The 19,232-nt window shown below is 42.8% G+C and overlaps 3 protein-coding genes across 7 annotated transcripts; 1 reads left to right on the top strand and 2 right to left on the bottom strand.

Moving 5' to 3' along the window:
* Positions 1-53: 53 nt before the first annotated feature.
* Positions 54-3,538, bottom strand: LOC135484584 (proteasome subunit alpha type-6-like). The gene is made up of 7 exons (XM_064766210.1): positions 3,377-3,538; positions 2,654-2,748; positions 2,163-2,244; positions 1,746-1,901; positions 1,026-1,204; positions 691-785; positions 54-476 (listed from the first exon to the last, which is right to left on the bottom strand). The coding sequence occupies exons 1-7, from the start codon at positions 3,450-3,452 to the stop codon at positions 419-421; spliced, it is 741 nt and encodes a 246-aa protein (XP_064622280.1). The 5' UTR covers positions 3,453-3,538; the 3' UTR covers positions 54-418.
* A 2,906-nt stretch (positions 3,539-6,444) lies between these two features.
* LOC135484585 (adenosine 3'-phospho 5'-phosphosulfate transporter 1-like) lies at positions 6,445-13,064 on the top strand. 5 transcript variants are annotated; one of them, XM_064766211.1, is made up of 5 exons: positions 6,570-6,803; positions 7,135-7,240; positions 8,250-8,336; positions 10,357-10,580; positions 10,881-13,064. In XM_064766211.1, exons 2-5 carry the CDS (start codon positions 7,218-7,220, stop codon positions 11,999-12,001), a joined length of 1,455 nt encoding a protein of 484 aa, XP_064622281.1. In that variant the 5' UTR covers positions 6,570-6,803; positions 7,135-7,217; the 3' UTR covers positions 12,002-13,064. The 5 variants fall into 5 exon arrangements, with proteins under 5 accessions (XP_064622283.1, XP_064622281.1, XP_064622284.1 ...); XM_064766213.1 differs by lacking the exons at positions 7,135-7,240; positions 8,250-8,336 and adding an exon at positions 6,445-6,561 and having other exon boundaries at positions 6,683-6,803; XM_064766214.1 differs by lacking the exon at positions 8,250-8,336.
* Positions 13,065-13,196: 132 nt separating this feature from the next.
* On the bottom strand, positions 13,197-17,615 carry LOC135484587 (glutathione peroxidase 2-like). The gene is made up of 2 exons (XM_064766216.1): positions 17,067-17,615; positions 13,197-14,560 (listed from the first exon to the last, which is right to left on the bottom strand). The coding sequence occupies exons 1-2, from the start codon at positions 17,322-17,324 to the stop codon at positions 14,159-14,161; spliced, it is 660 nt and encodes a 219-aa protein (XP_064622286.1). The 5' UTR covers positions 17,325-17,615; the 3' UTR covers positions 13,197-14,158.
* Positions 17,616-19,232: the final 1,617 nt, after the last annotated feature.

Here is a 19,232-nt window from a genome sequence, read left to right on the forward strand (position 1 = left end):
TAACAAATAACCATCAATCTTTTGTAAAATGTTTCAAGCTTTTATTTTACAAAGAGTCAACACAATGAGAACATGAGGTTCTTTTATTCAATAGCATGTCATCAACGCTGAAATGAGCTGAGAAATGTGCAGATACGTTCGAGATATCAGTTGAATCCAAATCAAAGTAGCACATTTCTGATCGAACAGTGACCTCTTGTGAGGGAAATGTATCACCCCTCAAATACTTCTCAACACTTTAATGCAGCCCTTCTGGAAGTTTAAATCCCTTTTTTCCTATTGGTAGAACAAGAAACACAATTTAACGCCACCCTAAATGGTTTCCAACCCCAGATATCAGGGCAATGTCCTATCCACATGTGGCTAGTTTTTTAAGTGTTTTTTATTGGAATCATTGAGAATATGATTATCTCGATATTTAGTCCTTCTCTGATATTGCAACAAGGTGAACATCGATCTCAGCTTCCGTCAATGCCCTGAAATGAATGAATAAAGGCAAATTGAATACACCAGTCACATAGACACCAAATCAAGTCTGTAGACAGAGACATATGGCAAAGGGAGTCGCACATCAACTTCAACAGTTTTCATGAGAGCATCACAATATTCAATAGTTTTCCAGAAAAGGAAACAAGCTTGTCTTGTTTGTCTGAGATATTCTTCATTTCTCGACCTACATGTACATCTTACCTAAATTTGGGTTTCTCCTTCGTGACGACACCAACTTCAATCTCGGTAGGCTTGAAGTCAGCAGAGAGCACAGACGACAAACAGGTAATGCCAAGCTGGAATACAGAACACATTATACAGCTTGTGATACAGAAGGATGGTGATGCCAAGCTGGAATACAGAACACATTATACAGCTTGTGATACAGAAGGATGGTGGTCTATCACTCCCTTAAAGTATATACATGTACATTTAGATAGCTCTATAGCCTACATCAATCTCCTTCAAGATAGCTCACAATTGACCAAGTCTCTCTTTCCCACAGTAGCTAAATGCGTTGATGATATCTCTCTCACCTGGACATTTTCATCAAATGAGAAGTCTTGCTTCTTCTTGATCTTTTTCTCTAAATAACTGTTGGCCTCTAGTTGTTTGACTCCTGTGGCAGTCGCCTTGAACCCACAGAAATAACCAGCAGGATCAGTCTTGAACACCTGGGGACCATTTTCATCATCGTAGGCTATCAACACCATACCTGGAGAAAATTCAAAGTTTACCGAAGAGTTCTTGCTTATTATGAAATAACATCGACTATTACCAGGATGCAATTGAAATGTATCTCTGTGCTTTCATTCAAAGCCTCCAGGACAAATCATAGATCACAGATCATAAGGTGCAACATGCTACAACATCATCATGAACACACTCACACTGGCCTCACAGATCATAAGCTCCATCCGAGCGGTTTGGGTGAGACAATCAATGCTGACAGTGAGGTATCAATTTCTATTCTAAAAAACATCTCAAATTAAATGTAGAGTAATATGCTTTGAAATTATTTAGAAATGATTCCACATTTTGCACCAACCCAAGCAGTTATGGTTCGGTTACGGTTGCCTAACCATAACCGCTGAATTCAAAACGAGGCTTCATTGGCGCATGGTGCATTTACACTGTGCGGTTCATGACTTGGATTAGAATATACAACTACTGTGAAGACTGGAGGGATTCTTTTTCAGAAACAACCAAACTAGGACACCGTTTGATCCATACTGATGCTAATAGACCTGACTTACTGCATCCCAGTGGTCTCATCTCTGCATTCTGTGTGTAAACCTGTGAGATATCAGCCATCCTCTTGCATAGCATGTCCACCGGGATCTCATAGCCATATTCATACTTCCAGTTAGCTGCCTCATACCGTGCCCTCTGCACTTGAGATCGACTGTCAGCTGGAAAGGGGACATTTAAATCGTTATCATATGCAAAGAATGGTTTATCAACAATCTATTTAAGAGAGGTTCACCACACTGGGCCGTAGGGTTTTTTCGCTCAACAGTGGTAAAGCCAACACCTGTGTTGCCTCGAATCAACAAACCAAGCTACAAAAGGACATCCTATGGTGATCGCTGCAAAACACTGCAATATCTCGCTGGTAATTTGCCACCAAGTTCGATTGGACATAGCAGAAGAGGAATTAGACGTCTACTCACCAAGCATTCCAGTCATAACACATCCTATATTTTCAGTAAGTCGATGTAAATGAGTGACAGTGGTTGGATCAAGGAGCTTATCCTGGAATCAACAGGATTACATCAATGCAGTAATGATGACAACTAGCAAACCAACAGACTTTCAATTACATTCTACACTCACACATTTTTGTATTGCAGTATAAAACAGTTTGAAGCATCATTTTACACAAATTATTAAGGAATCCGAGACTTGCCAGTTGTATTGTATTTTATTTTATTATATGTTTGTATGCTCAACAATGATAATCCACTGCACTGTACTTATACTTTAAGGAAACAAACAGAATGTGAAGACAGTGCATGTCTTGTGCCTATAGCGTTACACAGCCCCCTGAAACCTGTATGCAGTTTGCCTGGTTTAAACAAACAAGGGCACTAAGGCTTGCAGTTTGCCTGGTTTAAACCAAACAAGGGCACTAAGGCTTGCAGACAAGCCGTTGTTGACTTACTGGAACTTTTTTCTGTGTGACAACAACAGCTGAATCTTTCCCCCGGATTGCCACTGATGTAAGACCTCCCTGGTTGATGGCTTTGAAGGCATATTCTTGAAAATAGAGGATACAAATTAAGTAGATTTTCACGAAGTTAGCTTTCACTTTTAGTCACTGGAAGTAACAAACCAACAGATGAGTCAGACAAAGATAGTTTTACGCTCTGACCAACCTTGTCATTATTCAACACGCATCGTTCCAAAAACTCACCAAATTTCATGATTGTTGACAGACAGGATGTGATAACAATAACATGAGGCTAAGCAGGTATAACAAGTGTGCAAAATAGATACCCTCACACCAGGTGTCCCTTGTTTTGCCGTCCCTAGGCCTAGATAGTAGGCCTACCGGCGTATCTGGAAAAGGGCCTATTTAGTATCTAACACAAAACTAGGCAGGCCAGATATATATGTTGCCTCAATCAACAATGTAGCAGCATTGCCATTCGTCGTCGATAAACTGGAATGAATATTTAGATTATCTTTGGCAAAGCACAAGCACTAACACTGCACTGTGCTGCATGTATGTAGTGTAGGATATGCTGCACATTGAGACAGTGCATAAACAATCAAACCACTCAGTCCACTGTTGACTGTACATTTTTACACGCAAATAACAAAAACATGCCGAATCATCGCCGACATGCCGATTTCAGATGGAAATAACTCAATAAATACACACCAACTTGATATAACCGGCCTTCCGGTGAGAAGATAGTGATGTGTCTGTCAAACCCCGCACTACTACCGCGAGACATTGAGAAAGGTTTCGAGGAATATTGATGAAATAGATCGTTAAGAACCGAATAATATTTTCACCGGCAAACGGAAGTTTAAGACGGTATCCGGTCGTTTCGCTCTCTGAGCTTTTCGCCCCCAGTCGTTTCGCTCCCTGGGACTTTTTGTTGGGAATTGAGAAAGTACCGTGGTACAATGAACTGTGTACCAAGTAGTACTCAATTTGTACTTAAAGAGGTGTCAGGTAGATATTAGGTACTACCAGTCTCGTGAGATCAGATAACCAGCTGACAGGTTGGTTGTTCCATTGTCCGTCCTTAATTGTGAGATGATTTCCATGGTACAACCAAATCAGTTGTCTTGTATCACCTGTGGAACGCGAGTGTAATGTTGTCTTGTACAGCTAAAGGACCCTTTGAATTCCCACAGCCCATGATCCCTGTTCACTAAAAGATTGGAGAAACAAGTCGTTACAATTCCGTTTGCGTCATATACAATTTGAATTGCAGCAGATGTCGCGGTAACATAAGTTGTGTACCGGTGCTACGGAATATCCTGCACACAGTGCATTGACACAAGGGCCTTAACATCACAGTAGAAAAGAGTCATATTGAATTTGGCTATCACAGGGCTCAGCCAGGCCTCTTAATCTGATGATGGGGGGCGGGCGAGGGAGTTGGTCCAGCAGCGGCTGGCAGAGGACATTTGTCTTGACTCTTGCTTAGCGCTGCTACAGCTTAAAGTGCTGTGGTACAGTCTAGAAGCAGTGTCATCATTGGCGAAATCGACCACAGTTTTGTGAGGGGCTGAGTTTCGTCCAAAAATCTGTTTACACACTACGGCAATGGCTTATTGCAGGTACACGTCAACGGGTCATTGTCGGACGTCAGTTCGCCAAGAAAACCAAAGGAATTGAAGGATTCATTGAACTCATCGACACATCATTCGTTTTCAGTGGAGTTCAACTGTATTCCTAGATAAACCGAATCAGTCCTGGCTGCTCCACCGTGTTGACAACATGATGAGAGAGATGAGGAAGTCACAACCAGGCCGAATCAGTCCTGGCTGCTCCACCGTGTTGACAGTATGATGAGAGTGATGAGACAGTCACAGCCAGGCCGCATCAGTCTTCGCCGCACTGCCTAGTTGTTAATATGGTGATTGAGATGAGACAGTTACAGCCAAGCCAAATCAGTCTTGGCTGCTCTGCCAAGTTGTCAACATGATGAGAGAGATGAGGAAGTCACAACCAGGCCACACCAGTCTTCGCCGCACTGCCTAGTTGTTAATATGGTGAGAGAGATGAAACGGTCATAGCCAGGCCGAATTATTCCTGGCTGCTACATCGTGTTGACAACATGATGAGAGACTGAGACAGTCACAGCCAGGCCGAATCAGTTCTGGCTGCTCCACCATGTTCACAATAATTATGGTGAGAGAGATGAGACAGTCACAGCCAGGCCAAATCACGAAAATGTGTGTATACAGAATGTGCACGGACCCTATCGCAGATTTAATTGTGTCCTGAGCCCGCTCCTGGCTCCCCTGCCGTTGGCCAGTCATACTACATAGTACGCACATGAAACGTCAACACAGGAGTAATGCAGCGAGAATTTGTACTGCATATAAGGGTCCTACCGAGTAAGTAAGTTCGGAGCAAAGAGACGCTGTGGCCGGCAACGGTCGGCAGTACCATGTTTGGGGTTCATGGAATAATTCGTCCCCCGTTCCCCCCCTAACAAGGGGGATATTTCCACCTCACAATGAGGCAATTTTTAATTTTAAGTAATCGCGTAGTTCCACTTTTTTAGCTCAGATGGCGCCAACTGAGGTCCTGTCAAAATCATTGGCCAACCTGAGGCTGATGAGGAAACTCACGAAACTCTACAGGGTGGTCCAGAAAGGTTTTGATCCCTTGCACAATAGAATTCAATTGTGTGTGTCCATTGTGTGAGAGAAATTAATTCTGGGCCACCCTGTAGTACATGAACTTCTCACCCTGTTCAAAGATATCGGAGCGAAAGTGAAAAACGAGGACATTCTGTTTTCCACCGCAACGGGCCTGTGTATTTTACCGTCGCTCTATATTGTTACCTGCAGAAATGACTCTCGGCCAATGAGACAGTAGTGCACAATATCTCTTCTGGGTGTGCACTCCCCTTCATTGCTCGCCATGTTGCCAGGGAGTATACCAAGTCTTTGCTGGATGTGCCATGCCCCTTCACTATGCGTACTCTGTCTGATCTAGATGTGTACTCTCCCAACGTAGTGCACCATGTTTCTACAGGGTGGACCTTGTTTCCACGCTTAAGAAAACTGTGTCTCATTTTCACATGGTGAATACTGATCATTTTCATCAAGGGATTGCATGAAATCAGAACACCAGACCTGAAGAGACAGCAGATATACTGCAACAACCATACCAACATGCTGCCACAACCAGACCTGATAATACAGCATATGCTCTCACAACCAGACCTGACAGACAGGAAATGCTGGCACAACCAGACCTGCATGAGATTGCAGATGCTGCCACAACCAGCCTGATGAGATTGCAGATACTGTCACAACCAGACCTGGCGAGATAACAGATGCTGTTACACCCAGAGCCAAGGCCCCATCACAAAGTAGACCAATGAACGACCTCATGACCTCGATAGCAAAGATTACTATGGAGCAATCCTCAACCGTTCATGTTTAATTGAAACATACTGAACCTATAATGTGACCCGGTTTCTCAAAGAATCTTAAGTGTTTGTCTTAAGTCATAATATTTTGACTAAGCCAAGTCAAAAACTTCAGTGCGAATCTCAAAGCATCTTGTGTCCTTCATTCCGACTTAAGTACGGTAGCTACCGTGCTTAAGTTTTTGGGGTACTTAAGTCGGCTAGGCGAGTTAAGATTCTTTGTGAATCAATTTAAGACAAAACTTAAAAAATTCATATACTTAAGTCACAAAACAGACTTAAGATTCTTTGTGAAACCGGGCCCTGATATGTAAGCACAACGACGGTGGATCGGCATACTTTCTCAATCCCAGCAAAAGTCCAAGGGAGCGAAATGACTGGGGGCGAAAAGGTTAGGGAGCCAAATCACCACAAGTCATGCGGAGACAATGTATAGGCCAATGTATGTCATGTGAACACTCTAGTGTTGATAATTTTCTGATTTCGGATTTTTAGACGACTGTACGGTACGTCGACTATTTGACGATACGTTAATTGACTTTTTTTTATTCTTGGTAAAACAGTAACCTAGCCCTATAGTATGTCCAGCCAGACCAGTGGACATAGTCAATTCCACACCAGGCGGAGGAAAGCCGCTGCAGCTAGCCCCATAGTTCGGGCCCTAGTACAGCAAATGCATTACAGGTAGGCTATCTCGAAAAGTACTAGTAAAGTGCACTTCAAACTAGGCACATATGACTGGACCCCAACACCACAGGAGCGTGAAGTTGGATTGGAATGTCAAAATAAGTTTTTACGAATTTGTGCTCGCAGGAGGAGAACCACCCCGAGCACAACTTTGAGCATATTTGACGCGGATTTTTACGTCGGCTTAATCACGCTCCTGTGTATTTGCATAACCAAAAGTATAAGTAACTTTAAAATAGATTGCCTAATCTTTTGGTCTGCATTTTAACATGCCTAACAACCTTACCTGGGGAATTGAAGCATGGATTTCTCTTTCTCATTTCTCCAGGTAAAAAAGACGCTTGGCTGACATTTCATTTGTGATCTCCGATTAATGACGGTAGCAGCACCTTCTTTCTGATCTGGAATACTATGAGGAGAGTGGATAAGGCACGGTAAGATAGTTTAAGAATGCTGTTTTGAGGGGGGGGTCCCTAATGTTGTGGCACCTCACTGCAGTGCAGCACTCCAAGATTGCAGACAAAAATGTTGGTGTAATTGAAAACATTGACAATGTCTTAAAGGCTGACGGCGTTTGTTAAATACTAGAAATTTGTAATTGAATTGGAAACTTTCAAATTGTGTACATACTGACAAAGTTTCAACACTGCTGTTGTGAAGACAGTCTATACAAACACTATAAATAGCACATTTCAGCCAATTCATATGCATCATGCACAACAGCACTGTGGATGGGGGCATTTCTATTTTTCTGCACCACCAGTTACCCTTTAAGTCTTTTAGTGAAATGACATGAGAAAATAAGAACGATGCAACAGTTTTGGAATTAAGTGACACGTTTTTGCTAGACTGTGCACCCACAATGTCCTTACATCATACGCCATACTCAATCATGCCATGTGCCATGGACCATGTGTCATGAAAGAACAAATGAATAGGGATGGATATTGATTCCGCCAGCACCAGGTGGACAAATGATATTGATTGTGAGCAGGATGAAAATTCCTGCTCTTTTCATTTTGCAGATGTTTACAATTACAGATGGAGGTACTTAGTACAGGTACCTGTGTAAAAGGCCTACAGCCACCTAATGACCACCGTCAGGTCATTGTCGACTGGGCTGTCATTGAAGAAGCTAGCTGAATGTAGCACAGGTTTTCAAATAAAATGTTTAAAAAGTTGCTTTCAACATATTCAATGCATTACACCTGACTTTAGTGTGAGCAAGCAAGGAAGACCTAACGCCCCAACTTATTTGATTTGATCAAGTTGAGACTGCTTATTGATGTGGTTGGTGCGTGGCCATGGTATGCTCTCCTCTTTCAGAGTCTCTTTCATTTTGGTTTTCAAAACCTTATGTTACTCTCCAGCATTCTGTAAATTGTTCCGTTTACCCAATTTTGTTGTCTGTATCTTATTTTTCAACCTTAACTTTGTTTTTAGTTACGCCCTCTTTAGGGCACAGTTTGGTATCAAACGTTTTATGTTCGGCAAGGGAAACTTTGCTGACACTTACAACCATTATGTTGTGTGAGTACACCGAAAAATGGTTCAAGGAGTTTTGAATTTAGTGGCATGGTTTTTGATCTTCATGTGTCAATATCTTTTTATCACAAAAAGCTTGGTAAAAGTTGTGCGAATTTGCTGAAGGTCACTTTCCATTATTTTGTTGTTTTGAGCATGCTGTCGGTATGTAAGCTTTTCCTCAACATGGTCGTCATGTCAGAATGATATCAGAACAGGAGCTGAAATGACATTTTGACCGTGAGCAGGAATGGTTTACTCCTCACCTTGTCAGCCTCAAACCTAAACTTTTATATCTCAAGAGACTTTAGTTATGTTACATTTCACATGTATTTGTTTATATTTTGATTTGCTTGGTGGTGGTTTCCAAATGACGCATAATAACCTTGGTTTTGTCCATTTTATGTGTCATAATAACTTTTATTCCATTAGTTTATCTGGTGTTACTTTGTATTTTATTCATGTTATTCGCTGGTAGCTGGTTTACCCTATTGCTTCATCTGCACTGCAGTATTTGCTGCAAGTTTATTTACGTTTGATTTTGAAATGAAAGCAAAAGCCAACCAATCAAGATGATTTGATGCAATTTATTACATGTGAATGTGGAAGAAAGGCTTGAAATCTGAATTGCTGCATCCATTGTCATCCACATGCTCGAACAATGATTGTTGAAACATCGTGTTGTGTGTGACAAGACATGATAGTTAGACCAACAGGGCAGCCATGGTTGACATCCTGTATGTATCCAAAGTTCAAAATTGTCAATCAAGGTAAAGTGTCTCCGATTCTTGTATGTCAAGATGATAGTCCCGTGTCGTTATGCAGCTGTGACAGATCTCGATGATGAATTCATGGACTGTCTTTGATAGCAATATGAAATATGGTTGTGTGTTTGTTGTTGCACTTTACGATGGCAAACACCCCCAAGGTGGTCGATTTATTAACAACCAAAGTGAGGTCGGCGTCCTTCACTTGATGATGTGGCATATTGCTCGAGCATTCAAAGAAAAAAAAGAATTGTCATCAAAGTAGATCATTCAAACTGGCTACTTTTGTGGAAAAATCGATTTCAAAATGGTAATCATTCAAACTTATGATTTGTTGAGGATGTATATTGGGTAAGCCTTTCTTACGAGTGGCAGTTTCATTAGCAAGGCCTTCTTGATTAGGACTGAATCAAAAAGCACCGAGGCTGACCATTGATAAGTTGGGAAAGTTGTCTGCAGGAATGCATGTCATCAGGCTCAAGGCCTGCTGTCTTTCTGAACCCTCATTGGAAACTTGTCTATTTGGTTTAAACAAAGTATAGATTTTTTAGACAGAAACTTCCTTCCTCATAAAATTTCAAGTAAATTTATCAACCAATTGCCTTTTGTTGATAGTCGTCAGAAATCCTTGCTCTGGGTGACTCTGGGTTACATGTTCCCTTACATGGTCAGTGTGAATGACTCTGGGTTACATGTTCCCTTACATGGTCAGTGTGAATGCGTCTTGGTCATGTGGGACTTTGTTATGGTAACTGATCAGGGTTTGTGGGAATGACTTGAAGTGACTCGCATGAGGTGATCACTAACCTCTATTGTTATTCTATTCAACTGAAAAATAAAATAGTTGGCTTCCATTGTCGCCTACTTACTAAGATTTATTGTGTCATATTGACCAATTGTTATGTCATGGTCTCTTTGAGGCCTAGACTGAATGTCCCTGCTGGTTGTGTGTGAATGAAGGCTGTTGGTTGATCACAGCACTGTGTGTGAACCCTATTTTGGAGTGAAGACGGTAAGAATGTAGGATGGTGGAGAGTGTTCTCTAAACTTGCTATTTATTCTCTCAAATGTGAAGTGCCAAAAGTTGGGTTAAGTGATTCTCTGCTGTCCTTGTTTGTCATGGACCAGCTTCCTTTAGCTAACCAGTCTGTCTCACAAGATATTTTCATTGTCAGACATGTTCACACATGCCCAGAGATGAGTTTTTCATGGTTTGCTGAAGAAGAAGTCATTAACTAATTCTTCTTGTTTTTTTGCAGGATAATGGCCGGCCTTTGTGTGACTCTTCTCTTCATCCTGGTGCCAGTTTACATCACTGGTACAGATCATCCAGCGGAGGATGACACCACTACATCACATGCAGCATGGGCAGATTTCTGGTTGTTCCGCATTGTTTTGAACCTGCTGGGTTATGCGACGGTGTTTGTGCCGGCCGCCTTAGTCATCCAGTATCTCCGCAAGAACAAGTACAATGAAAAAGCAGGTGAGTTTGTCTCCATTTTTGTGAGGGTTTAAAGCATCAACTCTCAAACTATCCAATCAGCAGCAACAAGACCATTGGTTGCAGATGTTCTCTTGTTTGTTAAGCCTGCCTATATATTTCAGTTTGTTCCGGCTCTGAACTCTCTCTGTCATTTGTTTAGATTTAAACGCGCCAATCAATGGTAATGTCAGCAGAGGTATAACCATGTGTCCTCAAAGAGGATGGTATCAATGGTAATGTCAGCAGAGGTATAACCATCTGTTCTCAAAGAGGTACATCTTTTTACAAATGTCTTTTCAGGTTATGGGATCATCCCTCGTGTCATCCGAATGTGTGTTTTTGGCAGCGAGGATGACCAATCAGTTGTTGAGGAGGGTGGAGTCACAAGCACACCAGTCACACCACCGAAGAAGGAACGAACGGATCTGCACAATGCCCTGCTGCTCTGCTTCTGTTTCTTTGGACTTCAGGGATCATATCTCACGTGGGGAGTCTTACAGGAACGCATTATGACTCACGAATACGGCCTGACTGAAACAAACAAAATCGGTGTCAGATTCAAAAACTCTCAATTTCTAGTCTTCATGAATCGTATCCTTGCCTTGTTTATAGCGTGTGTAGTGATCTTGCTGAGACGCCAGCCCCGACATAAAGCGCCTCTCTATAGATACTCGTATGCATCATTTTCAAATATCATGAGTAGTTGGTTCCAGTATGAGGCACTTAAATTCGTTAGTTTTCCGACGCAGGTTTTAGCCAAAGCTTCCAAAATTATCCCTGTTATGTTAATGGGGAAGATAGTGTCGGGCAAGTCGTATGACTGGTACGAATACTTCACTGCTTTAATGATCTCTGCTGGGGTAGGCATGTTCCTTTTGACCAACTCAGAAAACAAACACAGCGAGACCGTGACCACAGTCTCTGGTATTATCCTTCTCGTCGGTTACATGGTCTTTGATAGTTTCACCTCTAACTGGCAGGGGGAGCTGTTTCGTCAATATAAGATGTCCTCAATTCAAGCGATGGCTGGTGTGAATCTCTTCTCTTGCTTGTTCACGGTGACATCACTCCTGGAGCAAGGCGGCTTCGTTGACTCGGTTCAGTTCATGTTAATGTACCCGTCGTTCATGTTGCACGTGTGTCTTCTCTCCGTCTGCTCAGCCACCGGCCAGCTCTTCATCTTCTTCACCATCTCCCAGTTTGGGGCGGTCACTTTTATCATCATTATGACAATGCGGCAAGCATTCGCTATCCTCCTCTCGTGCGTCATATACAGTCATCCAGTCTCAATAATTGGTGGCGTTGGTATTTTCGTTGTATTTTTAGCCATGTCTTTGAAAATTTATCTTGGCCAACGAAAGAAAAAGATTCAAAAGAGTCCGGCTGCTTTGAATGGCTCTGGGAATAACACAAAAGTGTAACACTTGTGCTAATGTGGTGGCTTACGATATTTGTCTGTAACCATCAGCAGTTATGTTATTTATAGGGTAAGGTAGAATTTGTTTCAAAGTTGCTTGGTCATCAAGTGCTTGACAGAATAAGGGCATAATAATGTTAGATCAGGGTTTGATGAATGACCTGGTGCATCCTCTTGCCAACGGTAGAATCAGAAAGTGCCTTTTGTCAATACTGCTGTGAAGACTTTCAACCAGAGCTGTGGTCAACAAAAGCTAGAACATCATACACTCTTATTCATGGCGTAACCAGCTACAAAAACCCTGTTGACCGCAGCTCAGATTCAAAATCCTTGAAACGAGGTATATGACTCTGGAATGATAAGATGTATGTACCACTACTATCACTACCAGGTAGAGAGCAATGTTTAAAACCGCCTGAATCTCTGAACGCTGATTTCATCGTGAAGTAAAGAATATAATAATGTAATTCAATCACCAATGTCACACTCTTGTTTTCATGAATTGTCTCAGTCACTCAGCTGTCTCTGTGTGAAGCTGCAGCAGGTTTCATCCAGCTCATCTCACATACATGTAGCGACATTCTTTACTTGATTCAGATAGTGAATCAAGTAATCAACAGCTGCAACTGTGTGCTTCTGTACAGCTGTTGTGTGTTACCCCTGGAGCTGTTTCTCCTGTGTTCATGTGTCTGTTCAGGTCTTCATCAATACCACTGAATGAAAATATCACAACTCTTACAAAAATTCTATATTTAAGTTAAAGGGAGGGCATCCCCAAGAATCTCTTCTCATCCTGTTACTCTCACTGTAGTTTTTATGGCAAAAAGAAGGAAGGCTTATCTAGTCACTTCTTTCACATGTTCACCTCGGAACATTGGAATATCAGACACTTTCAAATGTGTCCTTCACCTTCGGCATTTTGTCCGTTGGTGATGAATTAAACCCTCAAGTCAGAAGCTTTCCTTCATGTATCTTCATTCTGCACTGCTTGGTTTTGAAATGTGTATATATTAAGAGGTGAATGAATATATTGTTACAATAAAGTCCGACATATTCTATTTACATCACTTCTTGTGTTTATCAAAGTTCGTTTGAGAAAAGATTGGGCAGGTCCACTCTCGCCGGAAATCTCATCCTCGTACAATGTGGCTGTACGATTGGCCATCATGGTGACAACCTCCTGCTTCAATAGCATTTCTGTCTTGGACGAAAATGGGTTGGTTGTGACAGAGCCTCCTTTCAAAAAGAAGTACCGTCTCAGATGAAAACGACTGAGATGTATCTCCTCAGAATGCAGGTTTTGGGGAAAATCTAATGTGAAGGCACTTCAGCGTAAAGCATGGTTGGGAGGGGTGCAACTGACGGTAACGGACAAGTTGTGACAGCATGGTCTCAGTAAGCACTGGTCTCTGATGCATACCCTTGGTCTTTCATGGAGTATCCTCTTGCTCTCTAAGCAATGTTATATGAAACAAGCAATGGTGACATCTCCTTTCATTCAGAAATCATGTCTCCGTTGAAGACAACTCAGTGAAGACAACACCACTCACATCAGCTGTCTCATCACAGATCAGCTCCAAGCCCTCTGCAGAAATGTCCTCATAAACAATGTTTCTCAGAAGACCGACTGACTTGAAATGAAACGAAATGTGTGAATGCATAATTATGATGTGAATAGTTTATTTTTCTCACAGGTATGTACAGATAATGGTGATGTGGAGTGTGCAGCCTCCAACGTGAGACACACCCAAAGTCTCTGTCTCTGCCTAAAGCCTAGTGCATCAGATATCATTGTCCCCCAGGAAAACAGACACTCCAACTGTTGCAAGCAGGTGTGGAGCATGACGTGAATGGTCTGTCATGATCTGTTGGTAAGAGACACAGCCGAAATAGTCCAGTTAGGAGAGCGTTAGACTAAAGGTCCTCGGTTTTGTTAGACTTCATGCTGTGCAATTGCAATGGATGACATGTTATATATTCTTGAATGAAAAATGTTCTTCCTTTCATGGCGGTTGCATTGAACATAAACTTTTGGAGGGACAATCTTTTGTTCAATGGAGAGACTGTCTTTCCTCCGAGCTCTCCTTGGTTCCTGTCACAAACAGCATCGTTCACAAGTTAAGTTTTCAAGAAGAAACCTCCTGTCCTTCATCACCCTCTCTCAACAGCGTAATCCATTGTAAGGGTGAGAATCCGCTGTATCCTCTTCAGAGATGCCAAACTTCTTCATCAACAACTTAATGTCTTCGGTAATCTTAACAGTCTGCAGTTTCTTACTATATCGTTTAAAAGGCCTGCCTTCGGGGGTGACAAGAAACTTCTCAAAGTTCCACGCGACGTCTGACCGCGTGACCGGACTCCAGATGACGTCTTTGCATTCGTCCACAAGACTGAGAGGATCGTCGCTGGGAATGGGGATGACTTTCCGCAAATACTCATAGATAGGGTGTGCGTTGTGTCCATTGACTTCTACGGGGGCGAATAGGTTGAAGTGTGGATTGAAATCGTTGCCTGGCCGGATATGTTTCATCGTCTGTAAGATTTCGTCTTCGCGGACGCTCATCTGAAACAATGAAACGAAGCAATTTAACAACAGAACAGTCAATTTGCAAATACATGTATTTCAATAATTGTGACACCAGACGGACAAGGTCACCGCTATTCGCACCCTCACAAAGTTGTCAAGGTCATTCGTATCGCCCCCAAGACAGCCAAATTGTTCAACACCGTCTGTCCCATCGCCACCAAAGGCAACACCAGTTCATAACAGACATAATCACCACAGTTCCAATTCAAGACCAAGGCGGACCGACGGGCGGGTTGTGTAACCATATCGTGCTGCCACTACGTCAGAGAGACAGGTGTTGTCTCGCTATTCGCTTCACCACCAGCCGGTTTCTTGCCCATTTCATTTTGCTTGTCCTTCTCATAAGGCGCGAATTAAGATTGCACTTACGGGCATATCATTTCCATAACGGGGTATTATCCTATAATCTTCACCTGAATAGTCCTGATTAAACTTCATACATCAATGGTACCTTATTTACGCAGGACAAAGTTTATTGACCATCAAAATAACTCAGGGGAAATTTGTGAATAACGGGAGATTGGTAACGGAGGAATTAGCGGCCTAGAGAGAGGGAAGTGAGAATTCGACGAAGCAGAACTCTGAGTCCAAGGGTCGTGGGTCAATGCCCGTCACATTGTGACTGGTGTAATGGCCTTAGCGAGGACAATTCCCGGGCAACATTCGTTTGATTCAGTAGCAGATAACGCATATACAGCTTGATAGTTTAACAGCAACCAAGTGTCAAGACATTTTGTGAAGACACAATGTGAAGATCCTTTCGCAACAGCCACGAAATGGGATATATCTTCACCGAACAGTGAAAGTATCTCTTGGCCTAAGTGGCACTAAGTGACTTGCTTGCAAAATCGAAAGTATTTAAAGTATGTCTCCTTTCATGCTGATAATCAGTGCACATGGCTTTCTTGCTGATTGGACGCTAGGTATTGAAGTCAGGACATTAAGCATGACATGTGGTGTCTTTGAGGCACGGTTCTTTCAAATGGTTTAATAGGATTCCATTGTCAATGTTATTAGATACTGAATGACGAGGTGCGGTACTAGTATTCATTGACAGACTGAAGAATGTGTCAATGAGTGCACCTCACCCCATAGGAGGACATCCTCCATGTGAGAGATCCTAACCAAGGAGAGCTCGATCGCTGGTTGTACCGAAGTTGTGCCGTTGTCTTTATGAGAGCTCATTGTCTTCATGATATGTTTTGCAGTACAGCTGCATAATATGTTTTGCAGTACAGCTGCATAATACTCTTTCGCACCCATTCCAATTATTGTGGACAATGGATGATATTTTTACCACGAGAGAGTCCAACGCACTTCTCAATCCACCTCAGTCGCAGCTCACTAATGGACGTCCCTTTTCCAACATATCTCTCATTCCCTCGGCAAAGAATGATATTGATTATATCCAGTTTGTTGAGGCAAAGAATGAGATGATTTACCCCAATAATTCCTCATGTCATACCTGAGAAGGGGCTGATAAAGGAGTGCAGTACATGATAATAATTGGGGCGATCATTGTTACTTATTGAAAAGTAACGCAGCGTTCAGATGTAACGGTTTGTACACCATAGGTTTGTATGAGTTAAAGGACTAACATACCCGATCTACCGCAAAATGATTTTTGTTGTACGTTTTAGGCTGTACTTGTCCATGGTACATGATGCGATTTGCCTGGCCTAAGGGTCAATATTTCTAAATGTTTTTAGATTATACCAATATTTTGTGAAGCCTGACAAAGAACACACACTCAGATAATCATTTTAATGGGCTGTAATCCCTGCATGTCATAACGGTGTAAAATCTTGTGTGAATATGGTACTTGGGGGTTCAGGAAAGGCCTAGGATGAACAGTGAAGACATGAGTCCAAGACCAAGGCTCGAGCCCAGGTGCTCTGGGAGACAATAGTCACAATCACCTGATGGAAGGCTCCAACCAGACCTGAGAGACAATAGTCACAATCCCACGACGATATAGTAAAATACACTCTGCTTTTAACTTTACTGACGACTGTTCATAACTGTTTTTGCTTGAGTTGCCTAAACATTGTAACCCACGTTTGGCTTATCTTGTGGGGATAATTCCAAAATCGAGCTGTTAATTGAGGGGGTCCCTAGTTATTTTCGGAGCGACTTTCAAACCAAACTTAACGACCATTAGGACATATTGCCACCTGCATGTAAATCAGATTAAAACCACTGTATTTATGTCAACAACTGCACACGTGCTAGTCAACTAAATCCCTTGTTACAACCAATTTGAGAGATATTGATAACGGCTTGCGCTTCTAAACGAGCATTATACATATAATCAGAACAGACGTCATGATAGCCCGAGGGGGATTGTCTCACGCCGGACAATGAAACACGCTACACCAACCTACTTGGTGTCCAAACCGGTTACAGGGGAAGGCAAGGACAGCTATCCGCTGTGAAGGGACTGTCGCACACAGGGACAATGAAACACGCTACACCAACCTACCTGGTGTCCAAACTGGTTACAGGGGAAGGCAAGGACAGCCAACCGGTTTCCAAACTTAATCACCAAGTCGTTCATCTGACTAAGTTCTCCCGTCGTCCTCTCACAATGTGTTGCTATGTTCACAACCAAGATCACTTTCCCCCGAAAACGTGACAGATCCCCATCCGCCGTCTGCCCGAGAAGCCGCGCAGAGAAATTGAAGAGAGTGTCTATTTTTACCGGGCTCTGTACCGGTAACGTTGGTAGCCGATTGTTCATCGTCCTTTACTTATAACTCCTGTTGACAGAAACACTTTATCTCGTTCCTTTCGCGACAGTAATCCACACAGCCATAGAAGCGTTCAGTTGTTATGCCAGACCCCACTTCACCACCACTGAGCTGCCTACCACAGAGCGCCTCAGCTCGGTCTTTAGATTTAACTGTACAAAGGACGACGACCACGTTAGCGAATAGGCAAAGCCAATGGCTGGTATGTTGCGAGTAGGCCTATATATAAACAAGCTTAGATACTTTCAACAAAGCCATTCTAATATTTAAAGATTTACACGTTGACTTTAGAGCTCCACAGGAAAGGGGCGGCTAAATTCACACCCTTCGCGTCCGTCTGGTAATTAACATACCAATGCAAAAGAGTCAGAAATGAAAATAATTTCAATGAGAATTTGTAAAAGTGTTTTTTTCTATTCGTGAACACGTGTTCGGAGTTTCAAACTGAATTTTCATTCGAAATCCCGTTCTTGGGAAAGGGGGTCACGGTCTTGGCCTGTCCTTGTAAGAGGGGGTCACGGTCTTGGCCTGTCCTTGTAAGAGGGGGTCACAGTCTTGGCCTGTCCTTGTAAGAGGGGGCCACAGTCTTGGCCTGTCCTTGTAAGAGGGGGTCACGATCTTGGCCTGTCCTTGTAAGAGGGGGTCACAGTCTTGGCCTGTCCTTGTAAGAGGGGGTCACAGTCTTGGCCTGTCCTTGTAAGAGGGGGTCACGGTCTTGGCCTGTCCTTGTAAGAGGGGGATCACGGTCTTGGCCTGTCCTTGTAAGAGGGGGTCACAGTCTTGGCCTCTCCTTGTAAGAGGGGGTCACAGTCTTGGCCTGTCCTTGTAAGAGGGGGTCACAGTCTTGGCCAGTCCTTGTAAGAGGGGGTCACAATTTCGACCAGTCCATGTGAGAGGGGTCACAGTCTTGGCCTGTCCTTGTGAAAGGAAGTCACCATACAGTGCAAATGTGATGCGGACACACAATCTCGGCCAGTACTTGTCGAAAAGTCGGTTGACAGGGAGGGTTAAAAGTGACAATAAACCAAGGTTTACGATTATGTTGTGGCTGGGAGTGCGCCTACAGGAGAGTGAAGCAAGATGATGCCTGAAGTGCGATTTGTCTCCGGTGACTGGCAGGTCAGTTTGCGGCCGCAGCGGAATCGTTCAGGTCGAAAGCGCGAAACAACACTTACGGCGCACGTGTTCAACATTTCGGAGAAAAGTCGTTTACAAAATCACTATTTCCAGCAAGGCAAGTGCACTAATTCATTTTGTAAGATGTTCCAACCTTTTTGTGGTATTCTGCGTGTCGGTTGATTTGATTTATTTCAGTTTCAGTTAAGGAAATCTCTGGATTATGTGCTTGAAATACATTGGTTGAAATCCCGGTTGAAATGCGCGCTTTTCACGTGTGAATGCCGTGACAGACAAGCCAACCAAACGATTGTAACCTCATCATCCGTTCTTTCTAAAAGGGCAGTCAAATACCCTTGCGTGTTGTCGTCTGCGTTTAACCGAATATTTATGATTTGAAAAAAGCCAATGATTTTAACTGGCCATTTGTTTGTATTTGGAGCACATCCTACACACGTTGTAAACATGGATAGGCTACAGTGATACAGGTATAGGTACAGCCGGACTTCTTCTTGCTTGTAGGCCTATACCTACTAGAATCGCTATGTTTCGTCCTATTTCAGTGCAGAGAAAGATCCTCCGTTCCAATCGAAAATGATCATCGCAACAGTTGCGTAATACTAATAGTATCTGTGCAGGTGTGGGGTGCGGCAAAGTGATCACTTATCTTTATTCAATGATGAATTATTGGTTCCTCGGCCGAGTGCGGGGATGGGTGGCGGGTCAATGAAATGAGTTTGATCAGACACGGGGACTCACTTTGAAATCAAAACAATTTACTT

The sequence above is a fragment of the Lineus longissimus genome, chromosome 3, assembly GCF_910592395.1.
Source record: "Lineus longissimus chromosome 3, tnLinLong1.2, whole genome shotgun sequence".
NCBI classification, from domain to species: Eukaryota; Metazoa; Nemertea; class Pilidiophora; order Heteronemertea; family Lineidae; genus Lineus; species Lineus longissimus.